Source organism: Drosophila rhopaloa, unplaced genomic scaffold (assembly GCF_018152115.1).
Source record: "Drosophila rhopaloa isolate 14029-0021.01 unplaced genomic scaffold, ASM1815211v1 contig_14, whole genome shotgun sequence".
NCBI classification, from domain to species: domain Eukaryota; kingdom Metazoa; phylum Arthropoda; class Insecta; order Diptera; family Drosophilidae; genus Drosophila; species Drosophila rhopaloa.
Genome location: NW_025335017.1, coordinates 25,677 through 37,205, shown reverse-complemented (window position 1 = coordinate 37,205; position 11,529 = coordinate 25,677). Strand labels below are relative to the sequence as shown.

The window sequence follows — 11,529 nt, the reverse complement described above, 5'->3', positions numbered from 1 at the left end:
AAAAATCAATAAGCTACACTTTTTTTGATAGTCAAAGATAAATGTCTCAACAAAACAATTATACGGTCAAATTTACAATTACAACAAAAACTTTTAATTTAAAATAAAAAAACATGGATTGCTCCAGGATGATTTAATTTATTATTATATATCCTTGTAGCTGTTACAAACATAAAATATTTCAATTTCGATTTCGGTGCCTTAAAACTAGCGTTATTGTTTTTAATTCGATTTTCTGAGCTATATATTATAGTCGTGCGTAAAATTCTAAAAGGAACAACGATGTTATAGTTTTATTTCTTTTTTTCCCTATTGTTCCTAAAGCATACGTTATGATTTAGTAGCCCGATCGAGCCCATTCCCACGACTACTACCTGCAACTGAGAGAAAAACTGTCGCATCCAAAATATCTATAATAATAATTCTATTCGCCTGGCGTGATGAATAAAAGGTTCAGAGTTTACCAAATTATTTGTAACAATTGTTTATTTACTGAAATTTAGAACATTTTTTCTAATATTGCACTCTACATATTGTCACATCTAACTATCATGGGCGGGGCGAACTGGTGGTGGCGCACACCGAAGGAGTAGCCCGGTCCGCTCTTGCCAGGTCGGTAGTACATAAGATCGTAATAGTTGGGTCCGGGTCCGACGCTCTCCCCCGGAATGGCGGTTCGCGGCTGCATCGAGTACACCGGTGCACGGTTCAGTTTCACATTGATATCACCGCCTCCATAGGCAGCCGGACCCGGCGAGTTAGCCTTGTTTATTATCTTGGTTTGCAGGCCCCTGTGAAAAAGTTGGATAATTAGGAGGAAAGTAATCGGGATAAGATAAGAAATACTCACATGCTGTAGCTCGGGACTCCAGGACGAACAGCATTCACCTCATACTTGTAGGCATTGGGACCTGGACCCTCTTTTTTGAAGGAGAAGTCCGTTCGCAGACCCATCGAATAGGATGGGGCATTGACGCCCGTGAAGAATGGTTTCTTATGCACATCGTGGGCTCCGGGACCGGGACTGCATCGCTTGTCTACAGTGTTGAACAATTATTGTCCATCCAAAGTATTTTGTATTATACTTACCGATGGTGTTTGTCCTGGGCGACATAGAAAACTCCAGGCCCTTGCTGGGGCCATACCGCGTTAACTTGTCGACCTTGTAGGCTCCGGGACCAGGACCCAGATCATCACCCGGTGCCCGAGTGCGCATGCCGAAGGAGTACTGCGGCATCCGCTGTTTCCGGTTGTCATGCTTGTCGTAGCCGACCGTGGGTGGCAGCATGTAGACGCCGGGTCCAGGGCCTTCGAAGGACATGAAAGATTATCCTCCCACAACACTATTCCGAACAAACATTTACTCACCAAAGGGTCGCACCGCCATTTTCAGTTAGTTTTGTGCAATATTAGAAAAAAATAATTGAATTTAATTTTGACCTCAAAATATGAGGTGTTTGCCGAACAGGTATTACCAAAAGAATGAGACTTCTACAGTCCCCAACATACTAGGTCTAGGGGAAGTCAGATCCATGGCACATTCGATTGAAAATATTTGAACTTTTCCGTTTAAATCTCAAACCCAAGAATAGTTTCTTTAATAATTTTTAATCGGAAAATTGGATCCTATTTACCTAAGTTACTCGGAAACATTTTATAGTGATTTTAATTATAGGAGATTCGGGATTTAAGAGGAAAAAAGGTTTACAAAAATCAGCTCCAAATATATTGCTTTAATGAGCCAAGGAACGCCTAATTTGGACACTCAAGATTGCTTGAGATTTACTGAGAAACTGGACAGACTTGTTTATTCCACATCCATTGAGTTGTATAGTTGCTTATATCGCGATCCACGTCCGCTGCTTTGTAGTAGCATATCATTATGTTGCTCCCTCAGGGCCTATAAATTTATATACAATTTAATTACTTTCTGAAATATTTATCAAGTATCCCACCTTTGGATCGTATTTCTGATACAAGTAGACCAGAATTGGGCCATAGATCATGTTGAAAATGCCAACGATTCGCATTAGCCAAGCAAAACCGAAGGTCTGGGCCAACTCACCACCAATCAGAGGAGCTAGGGAACATGATATATTTAGTTTTAGCTCAAAACAAACAATGTGGGACCTACCCAAGCAATATGCCAGGCTAACCGATGTCTGTTGAATGGCATAGACAGTGCCGTAGCTGGACATGGAGCTGCTGCCCTCGCTCTGCTCCTCCTGAGAAAGTGTGGCATCCACGAAGGTGGCCAACAGAGGAACCAATGCCGCATCAATAACCCCTATTCCGAGACCCAGGGCAAAGTGGGGCATCAATAGTTGAGCAACCGTTGTCGCACTGGGTATCTGTGGAAAACAGATATAATTATATTTCAGTTTTTCAGTTTTCTAATAATATGTTCTTTTTGCAGAATACTTAATAAAAATAATACTCTTGGGCATAATTTTGTTTAAGTCATAAAAGTTATAATAAAATAAAATGTTATAATCATGCGTGCATATGCCGATTTATATGGCATTAATTGGTTAAATATAGTACAATTTTAATTCAATATCATAAAAAGGAAAAAGGTCTAAATATTTATAGCTCTTCTTTTTAGAACTTACCAATATTGAGGCCACCCCCACGAGCAGCAGACTGATGCAGGACACCTTGACCTGTCCATATTTATAGGCAATGCTGCCGAAGAAGTTGGTGCCCACAAAGTAGCCCACAGAGTCTGGAATGAACACGGTGCCCAGCTGCCACTTGTTGGGCTTCAGATACTGGATTAGCCAGATGGGCAGGCAGGGCTCCAACATGGCCATTGTCGAGGTGGAGAACCAAATGGCCAGCACAATGGCCAGGATCATTTTGCACTCGAGCAGGGGTCGCCACTTGGGAGCTTCCTCCACCACCACCTCCGGCTGCACGGACAGATCCATGGTCAGCAGCTGGAGGCCCAGGCTGAGGAATATCAGCGTGGATAGAATGATGAAGGGCGCCGACTTCCCCATCAGGTCATACAGAATTCCTCCGAAGGGATAGCCGAGCAGAACGCCCAGTGCGATGCTGCCCAGGATGATGCCCATCACCTTGGAGCGACGTGCCTCCTCCGGATAGTGCTGGGCCACCAGGCTCATGCCGCAGATGTTGATGCAGGCGGAGCCCACGCCCTGAACAGCTCGGGCCACCAGGAGTGACCAGTAGGACTCCCCGACGGTGAACACTGAAATTACGTAAGTAGTTAGTCGGAAAGTTAGAATTAAGTATAGAAAATTAAAAAATTCAATTTACACGAAATTATGTATTGGTATACATTTTAATGTTCCTTTAAGTTTAATTCGAGTAAAATATTGAATACAAAATAAAAATACCTCAATGTCTTACACCTCAATTTAAATGATCAATTTTTTGTTCAATCATTTTATGGTATTTGAAGTTGACCAATTAGAATTTATTATTTAAAAAAATATATATTTAGCTTTCCTAATGAAAACAAAATAGAGATAAAAGTTTCAAGAAACTTAAATTAATGGCACTAGTCACTCCTTACAAAATCTTTTAGTCTTACAAAAATCAAAAGATAGTCCTGGAAAATATCACCCAAAGTAAATACATTGCATTCTTTAAACCTGAGTTTTTAATTACGCGCTGAAAAGCCAATAAGGCCATTGGGTGTGCCGAAAATAGATCACTCACCCAGCGAGGAGATGAACAGGAAGAAGGTGCCGACCACAATGGGAAGGCGGTACCCGAACTTGCCGGATGCGTTGCCGACAATTGGATTGAAAATTAATTGGACGAAGGCCTTCATGGCCAGCAGCAGGCCGATGGAGCCGTTCTCCTGCGTCAAGGTCAGCTCCTTGTTGCTGTTGTGGGCGTGGGCGGGGGTGGGCGGATTGCCGGGGGCCAGCTTCCTGCTCCTGTTGCCAGTGGCATTAGTGCCGCCCGAATGGCTCGGGGTCGATGAGGTGCCAGTCGTGGTGGTGGCCTCTGTGGACAACTGGAACAGGGTGAAATTGACCATTGATTTGCCGGGGATGGGGTGTTTGGAGATGTACAGCTGGGGATGGCCACCGCCGGGGGCTGGGGATTCCCCACCCCGATAGGCGAGCTTCAGGGCTGGCGAGGATGTGTCCTCCAGGCCGAGCACCACCACCGGCGAGGACGAATCTAGCTCCAGGCTGGCCAAGTAATCCGGCAGGATGGGCACTGCAAATGCGATAATTATCGTTTATGGACGTGATTATCTGTAATTGATTTGGCCCATTACCAATTACGGTTAGCAGCATGTTATCTAGCAACAGGGCCAGGTAGACAACCACGGCAATCAGGCAGCGGTTGGAGGAGCCGTTCGCTCCGGATGGGGTGGAGCTACGTCTGCCGGAGGCATTCAGCTGGGCAGCCGCCTGGCTTTGCGACTGGGAGTGCGACTCCGATCGAGAGTGGGTCTGGCCGCGTGAAGACTTTTCCGACATGATGAGCGCTCGTTGGGCTAATTGAACACACAGATACCAGCTATTTAGGCTGCCATATGGCTCCGGATTCGCGCCACAAAATGTATGCTCCGAAATGTATCTACACGGGGCCAACAGGTGGTGGTGCTGCCACAACGACGTATGTGCGAATATTGAAAGGCGGCGACAAGTTGCCGTTCTATTTTATTGACAGCAGCCGAAACGAGCCGAGCCGAACCAAAAGACCGAAGGCAGCCAACCCAGATGGAGCCCACTCCAATCGCTTCTCCATTCTATTCTGTTTGTGTTGAACCCATGTTGGTGGCAACCTTCAAGAGGGTATGTTTTGTCTTAAAAATGATTAGAGGAATATTCATTTAAAACAAAAAACCCTTACATCAGTTACTATCTTTCTTAGAGCACCTTAAATAGGGTTGTAATAAAAAGCAATAAGCACATTTAATATTTTATAACATCTAAAATCTAAATACTTTAGAACTTAATTAAACAAACTAACTTAAACTTTATTGGACAGCATGATGGTACGCTGTAAAAAAATCAACACAAATATTTCCACAACTTTAATAGCCAAATATTTTAAGATATTTGTGTATAAAAACTAAAATAATAAAATAAGATTGATTAGACATTTATATTTTTTTATTATTTATATTTTATATTTTTCGTCAAATTTAAAATTTGTATATATCATATATAAAGTTTTTCATTGATAATTTATGCTTAAACTTCAATCACATAAGAGCATTATAAATTTCATATGAGCCAATCAGATTTCCATTCTATTGAACTGGTGATAGTTTTTGTTAACACCAAACTCTACCGCACACACACACGGCTTTAAAGCTTTGGCCATGTTCATGGGTTGCAGTATTATTAGCACCCCCTCGATATGGATAGGATGGGGAGATGGAGATTAAAGAATGCCTTAAAGACTCGTCAGAGCGAGTGTTGCCTGTGCCCCGATAAGCAGGCTATGGATTTTGAGCCCACCGTCACATTTTCCGTTCCATTGCATTTTTGCCGTTTAAATTTAGTCCCGACAAAATTTGTGATGAATTTCCTTTGTACTGAAATTGATTTTATAAATGGCGAGGGTGACCTATTTATGGCAAATATGTGGCATAAACAGCCGAGCTGGCTACCAATATTTGCTAAAAAGAATTAAAAATCCATGACCTAATAGATGACAGTCAGCGGTAATGATTAATCAGCAGTCGTGATAAGCCAAAAGCACACCTGTTCTGTAAACTTGCCAGTACCAGTCGGTAATCTACGCCCACTTAAGCTTAGTACGTCGATTAGGCTAATCTGGCAAATAATTCCATTTATTTGATTAGATATTCAGCTACCGTAATTCTATATAATATTCAAACAAGTCAATAAATTAGAAACTATATTTATACCATGCATGCTTAAAACATTTGACTACACAAATTAGCGACGACTGTGGCCACGGAAAACAGGGTCCGCCTCAGCAGAAGGCCTTCCAAATCGCGTGACCTTGCCCAAATTATATGCAGCAGGTCCGGGACCTTCAACCTTTGAGGCATTGTTGCAAGATCTTGCACTCGTTCCAAAGGAGAACTGCGGGCTTCGCTGCACCCGCTTGTCGCAGTTATTGTATCCAAAAGTACTGGGCAGGTTATAAGCTCCAGGTCCGGGTCCTTTTGAAAACAGAAATAAATAAAGGAAGCCGGAAACTTATAAACAACTTTACTCACCATAAGATTTATTACACGACATGTTTTATTGAATTTTGTATAAAAATAGTTTGGGAAATTTTGTATAATTTTGAAACTCTACAGAGAGCTGTTTGCCGAACGAGATTCAACCAAAGAATGATGAAATCCAGACGTGTGGCCTCAAAATAGGTGTAAGAGTGAAGTCAAGGCCCACCTGATGATGATTTAAATGATTCAAATCTCTGCCTAATATTCCCCAATAATTGTAAAGATTATGGCCATGTTCAGCCGGCCGGGTAATATAATCTCAAAGTGGCCTTATCGGTGGAATTTCCTGTCTTTGGTTCAACCCCAAGTGGTCAGATAAACGGCTAAGACCTCCAGTTGGAAGCGCCATTCCGAGCAGTGTTTTCAGTCGACTGGTGGCAAATCAAGCGAACGGTCAACTAGGAAAATGTTCGTCAGCAGAGGAGTCCTTGTGCTGGGAGTGCTGCTGATATCGGCAATCGGTAAGAGGCCATAAACCCGAACAATAAACCGAAATTAGAACTGAAATTTACCTGCAGGTGGCCGCTCTGAATCGATCCCCTGCAAACTGAAGGATGAGAAGCACGGCAAGGTGTGCGTCTGCACGGCGGACTACTGTGACTATCTGGATAATCCTGTCCTGACAGAGGACAACGAATGGTTCTTGATCTCCAGCTCCAAGCAGGGCTTGCGATTCTCCACAACCAGTGATAAATTCGGCACTGGGGAGAAAGTCACGGTGCAGGATTATGTGGAGCCTGCTCCAGAGGCCGCGAATGGAACGATCCTGTCCCGCCTGCTCGATAAGGTGGTGGCCAGCGCTTTCACCTTGGAGTCCCGAGAGAGCTCCATCACCCGCACGGTGACCCTGCGATTGAATAGGACCAAGACCTACCAGAAGATGGTTGGTTTCGGGGGCAGCTTCACCGGAGCCGTGTCCTACCTGGTGGAGAACTTCAAGCAGTCGGAACTGAGTGACCATCTCTACAAGTCCTTCTACGCGGAGGAGGGTCTGGGATTCAATCTGATGCGCGTTTCGATTGGCGGCTGTGACTTCGATCTGGAGGCCTGGTCCTACGCCGAGGAGGAGGGCAACACCCTGCTCTCGGACATGGACGAACTGGACGAGCGTGATGTGGAGCGAGTGGCGCAGATCAAGCGCCTCATCGAGGTGTCCGGCGTGAAGAATCTGCTGGTCAAAGGCGCCGCCTGGAGTGCCCCGCCCTGGATGAAGACCAACAGTAGGTGGACAGGATTCGGGCGCCTCAAGAGGGCCTACTACCAGACCTGGGCCGACTACCACCTGCGCTGGATTAAACTGATGGAGGACAATGGCATTCCCATCTGGGCCATTTCCACGGGCAATGAGCCACTGAATGGAATTTTCTTCATGTATTTCGTAAAGTTCATGAGCATGGGTTGGACGCCACAGACCCAGGCCATTTGGCTGAACGATTATCTGGGCCCCACCATCCGTAACTCCGAGTTCAAGGACATCATCCTGTTTGGCAATGATGACCAACGCTACTCCTTCCCGCACTGGTTTAAAATGGTAAGTGCAGAATATTATTATTAAATAGAAGTGGAATTAAAAAATATTTAAAAATTAGATAAACAGATTTTACAAAATTCACATCTACATTTTTTATTATTAAAGTTTGCAAAGAAAAAGAAAATGTTTTAATAGATTTAAATTATGAACCAATTTATAGGGTACTATTTTTATCACAAACTAAGTCTTTACAACTTAAATACTTAAATTATGAACCAATTTATGGAATACTATTTTCATCACAAGCTAAATCTTTACCACCTAAAGACTTTTATTCAATTTTTAAAAGTATCTGTAGGACAATCTAACCTTGAATAAAATTAATTGTCAACTTAAATTAATAAATTAAATTAAATTAAATTGCAAAGAAAACGGATAACAAATAAATTTAAACTTTAAATAGAAAAAAAAACAATTTAAAAATAGGCATGATTAACTAAGTAAGAACTAAAATTCAAAGTTCAAATCCTTATCGCGCATATTTTCAGATGAACCGTACTCGCCCTAACTCGATTGATTATTTGGATGGATTAGCGCTGCACTGGTATTGGGATGAAATATTCGGCAACAGCTTTATCGAGCAGACCACGGAATATGTCCCCGACAAGATTATGATAGTATCGGAGTCGTGCATCGGGGACAAGCCCTGGCAGGCCGCTGCTCCCCTGCTGGGAAGTTGGGAACGGGCCGAGAAGTACGCCCGTGACTACCTGCTCAACATCAGACTGGGCTTCCACGGCTGGATCGACTGGAATATAGCTCTGGACGAGGTGGGCGGTCCCAATTATGTGGACAACACAGTGGATGCCCCAGTCATTGTCAACACCACAAGTAGGAAATCCATAAACCATCCGTAAAACACACATTAAATAACAAATTGCTTTCCCTGCAGCCTTCGAGGAGTTCTACAAGCAGCCCATGTTCTACGCCATTGGTCACTTCTCCAAACTGGTTCCGGAGGGATCCGTTCGTATAGATGCCGTGCCCAGTAACGTCAATCTGGATTCGGTGGCTTTCCTACGACCGGACAACAAAATCGCCGCTGTTCTATTCAATAGCGGTCGCGCTGATCTGGACATCACTCTGGTGGACACTGTACGGGGTCAGTTCATCGTCAATGTTCCGGCCAAGTCCATTCACACCTTGCTCTACAGTTAAATCAATTTTTGATAATTAAATACAAAATTGAGAAGAAAAAAAATGAATAAAATACATTTTTAAAACAAAACATACGTTGAACTATGTGAATTACAACTTTTTAACGTCTTGCATAAGTATGAAGTTACTTGGATCCGCTCTGTTATAGCTTTTAAAAAATGTTTTGAACCAGCGAATAATAACACCTCATTTAAAAAAATATTAAATTTTAAAGGACTATTAATATTTATTTTGTGATGGCAAACGGAGAATATTTAGTAAGCCCCACTGTTTATTATCAATGCGTTTCTGTTTATTATAGTTAAAGTCTACTTTCAGGCCTTACTAAAACTTAAAATATGGTGTTCCCCAAATAAAAGTAACACAATAGAAAATAAAGAGAAAAATGAGAAAATATAAACAAATAGTTACTGTTTTTCTGAGTAAACGATTTGGTAGGGTCAAACTAAGATCAAAATATCCTATTATTTACATTTTTTATATATTTCTTTTTTAAACGGACTACGCTTGCAGCAGATTGAGTCTTTACCCTGATAAAAGTATGTAAGGTCTGAGCCCACCCAATTTCTGCGATTATCTTGCATCTGTAAAATTACGATTTTCACACATTTAAGTCGGTACTTTAAGCGCAGCAAACAAGATTTATTAATATGATCCATCAGTTGACTAAAAAACATCGTGTAGAAATGAATCGAGCGCAAAGTACGTCAGATTTATTAATTATTTTGTGCATCTTTCTGTTTTCCTGTGGACTTTTCGCGAACGAGTTACTTTATAAGCCAGAAGACAATGTAGAGGAGCTCGATTTTGCAACATTGGAAACTAAACTTAATGAGTCAACAGCGGCAAAGCTGGTGAAGTTCTACAACGGATTCTGTGAGGACACCCAAAAATTTATACCCGCCTTCAGGAATCTGTCCCGTAAACTTTACAAGTGGATACGCATACTAAAGGTCCACGTGCTCGATTGCTCACAGGACACGAATCACAAGATTTGCCGTAGTTTCGATATCCGTAATACACCTACGCTGCGATACTTTCCACCGAATTACACTCGAAAGCCAGACGATCTGGGCACCGAGATCACCAGTCGGAATGTCAAGGAAATTGCGTCGACCCTGGCATTAAATCTCCAAACATTAAAGTACTTTAATATGTTGAAGCGGGAGGACAATGTGACGCATATATTTGAAAACTACAAATACGTAAAGTACGTTGCTTTGGTCTTCCAAATGTGCATGACCAATTTCTATCCGCACTTCGAGACCGGGCATTCCATGGAGGAGAAGTACGCCCACTTGGACGATTGCAATGATGAAAATCCGGTAATTTCGGCCATTGGCAGGAACACCCTACTCGCACTGCTGCGCTATGATGAAATCGTAGTGCGCGTCTTCGATGATCATGATATATACAACAACTTCGGCATATCACCAGTACCAAATTTGCTAATACTCGTAAATCGAGCTGGAAAAATGCTGTTCCTCACCCCCGAGATGGATTCCAGTGAGGCCTATGTGGCCGCCATCGAGCAGTTCCTCAAGTTTATGGACTACAAGCCACAGAGTCCACTGCCGAAAACCCTTGCCAGCCGACATCAATGCTGCCCTGCGGTACGAGATATTCGAGCAACTTAAGCACCAACCGCATCGAGTCTTTCGAGCCGATCTGGAAATAGCTATTGACCATATCCTTAACGTGGAGCTCCTCAAAACATCACTATTTGTGGGAAAAAAGCTAACTGTCCTGCGAAATTTTCTAAGGCTGCTCAACTACATAAGTCCGCTTCGTCCAGAAGCAAAAGAAAAGATAAAAAGTCTATACTATGCGATGAGAGTTAAAAAAAAACTTTCGGGAGTCGAGTTAAAGAATTTGATTTGGAAATCGTTCAAGGATTATAAGTTTCCCGGAAAGCTATACATTGGTTGCATTGCCTCTCGTCCTTTTCTGCGTGGTTTCGACTGCTCCCTTTGGACACTTTTCCACTATCTCACCGTGGAATCGGGACACATCGATGCGGGTTCCGTTTTGTTGGTCTTTCAGGGATATGTCAAATTTTTCATGGAGTGCAAAGAGTGCCGAAAGAAGTTTAAGCAATTCGAGACGCTTCGACCATTTGCTGACATAAGCAACAAGGACGCCCAGATACTTTGGCTGTGGGAAGCCCATAATAATATCAACAGGCAGTTGGCCGGCGGTTCCACTGAGGATCCCAAATTCCCAAAGATTCAGTTTCCAAGCAAAAAAGATTGCCCCAGCTGTCGGGATCACCAGTCCAAGTGGCGAATGGATGAAGTGCTAAAGTATCTAAAGCACATCTATTGCCAAGAAAATCTCAGCTGGTTCGGAATGGCATCAGCAAATGCCTACACTTCATAATTTAAATATTTCCATAGCCAATAATTTAATTTATATGCTTATCCTGTATTTTATATTTTCATTCTTTATCATCACCAATACAAACATTAAATAAAACAGAAAACGCTACCTTAAAATTATGTAACACAAGTTTGAAGCACAAATAAATTAGTTTTTATAATTTTAATTTGTTCTTCTTTAAATGTTATTATATAATTTTTATTAAAATATCCACCACATAAGAATTAAATATTTTAATGCAGGTTAAAAGGTAAACTAGCTTAAC

At 42.3% G+C, this 11,529-nt stretch overlaps 5 protein-coding genes across 5 annotated transcripts; 2 read left to right on the top strand and 3 right to left on the bottom strand.

The window, feature by feature from the left end:
• Positions 1 to 459: 459 nt before the first annotated feature.
• Positions 460 to 1,488, bottom strand: LOC108043657 (outer dense fiber protein 3). Its single transcript, XM_017122452.2, has 4 exons — positions 1,369 to 1,488; positions 1,090 to 1,308; positions 851 to 1,037; positions 460 to 791 (listed from the first exon to the last, which is right to left on the bottom strand). Exons 1-4 carry the CDS (start codon positions 1,385 to 1,387, stop codon positions 527 to 529), a joined length of 690 nt encoding a protein of 229 aa, XP_016977941.1. The 5' UTR covers positions 1,388 to 1,488; the 3' UTR covers positions 460 to 526.
• A 73-nt stretch (positions 1,489 to 1,561) lies between these two features.
• On the bottom strand, positions 1,562 to 4,588 carry LOC108043656 (synaptic vesicular amine transporter). Its single transcript, XM_017122451.2, has 6 exons — positions 4,262 to 4,588; positions 3,688 to 4,200; positions 2,613 to 3,214; positions 2,135 to 2,351; positions 1,956 to 2,080; positions 1,562 to 1,900 (listed from the first exon to the last, which is right to left on the bottom strand). The coding sequence occupies exons 1-6, from the start codon at positions 4,464 to 4,466 to the stop codon at positions 1,808 to 1,810; spliced, it is 1,755 nt and encodes a 584-aa protein (XP_016977940.2). The 5' UTR covers positions 4,467 to 4,588; the 3' UTR covers positions 1,562 to 1,807.
• Positions 4,589 to 5,842: 1,254 nt separating this feature from the next.
• On the bottom strand, positions 5,843 to 6,317 carry LOC108043667 (outer dense fiber protein 3-like protein 2). Its single transcript, XM_017122470.2, has 2 exons — positions 6,188 to 6,317; positions 5,843 to 6,130 (listed from the first exon to the last, which is right to left on the bottom strand). Exons 1-2 carry the CDS (start codon positions 6,207 to 6,209, stop codon positions 5,901 to 5,903), a joined length of 252 nt encoding a protein of 83 aa, XP_016977959.1. The 5' UTR covers positions 6,210 to 6,317; the 3' UTR covers positions 5,843 to 5,900.
• A 213-nt stretch (positions 6,318 to 6,530) lies between these two features.
• On the top strand, positions 6,531 to 8,959 carry LOC108043666 (lysosomal acid glucosylceramidase). The gene is made up of 4 exons (XM_017122468.2): positions 6,531 to 6,657; positions 6,715 to 7,727; positions 8,216 to 8,558; positions 8,620 to 8,959. The coding sequence occupies exons 1-4, from the start codon at positions 6,603 to 6,605 to the stop codon at positions 8,883 to 8,885; spliced, it is 1,677 nt and encodes a 558-aa protein (XP_016977957.2). The 5' UTR covers positions 6,531 to 6,602; the 3' UTR covers positions 8,886 to 8,959.
• A 612-nt stretch (positions 8,960 to 9,571) lies between these two features.
• LOC108043652 (sulfhydryl oxidase 1) lies at positions 9,572 to 11,362 on the top strand. Its single transcript, XM_017122446.2, is given in 2 exon segments — positions 9,572 to 10,468; positions 10,470 to 11,362. Coding segments are annotated over 2 exon segments (1,692 nt in total). The 3' UTR covers positions 11,265 to 11,362.
• Positions 11,363 to 11,529: the final 167 nt, after the last annotated feature.

What these genes read in the sequence shown, in the direction of transcription:
- LOC108043656 (XM_017122451.2), bottom strand. Translation starts at nt 4,466, where the DNA reads ATGTCGGAAAAGTCTTCACGCGGCCAGACCCACTCTCGATCGGAGTCG. An exon ending in CATGCTGCTAACCGTAATTG is followed by an intron (nt 4,201 to 4,261) that starts GTAATGGGCCAA and finishes TCGCATTTGCAG; the next exon opens with TGCCCATCCTGCCGGATTAC. An exon ending in ATCAGAAATACGATCCAAAG is followed by an intron (nt 1,901 to 1,955) that starts GTGGGATACTTG and finishes ATAAATTTATAG; the next exon opens with GCCCTGAGGGAGCAACATAA.
- LOC108043667 (XM_017122470.2), bottom strand. Translation starts at nt 6,209, where the DNA reads ATGTCGTGTAATAAATCTTATG. An exon ending in GTCGTGTAATAAATCTTATG is followed by an intron (nt 6,131 to 6,187) that starts GTGAGTAAAGTT and finishes TGTTTTCAAAAG; the next exon opens with GACCCGGACCTGGAGCTTAT.
- LOC108043657 (XM_017122452.2), bottom strand. An exon ending in GCCCAGGACAAACACCATCG is followed by an intron (nt 1,038 to 1,089) that starts GTAAGTATAATA and finishes TCAACACTGTAG; the next exon opens with ACAAGCGATGCAGTCCCGGT. An exon ending in GGAGTCCCGAGCTACAGCAT is followed by an intron (nt 792 to 850) that starts GTGAGTATTTCT and finishes ACTTTTTCACAG; the next exon opens with GGGCCTGCAAACCAAGATAA.
- LOC108043666 (XM_017122468.2), top strand. Translation starts at nt 6,603, where the DNA reads ATGTTCGTCAGCAGAGGAGTCCTTGTGCTGGGAGTGCTGCTGATATCG. An exon ending in TCCCGCACTGGTTTAAAATG is followed by an intron (nt 7,728 to 8,215) that starts GTAAGTGCAGAA and finishes GCATATTTTCAG; the next exon opens with ATGAACCGTACTCGCCCTAA. An exon ending in AGTCATTGTCAACACCACAA is followed by an intron (nt 8,559 to 8,619) that starts GTAGGAAATCCA and finishes CTTTCCCTGCAG; the next exon opens with CCTTCGAGGAGTTCTACAAG.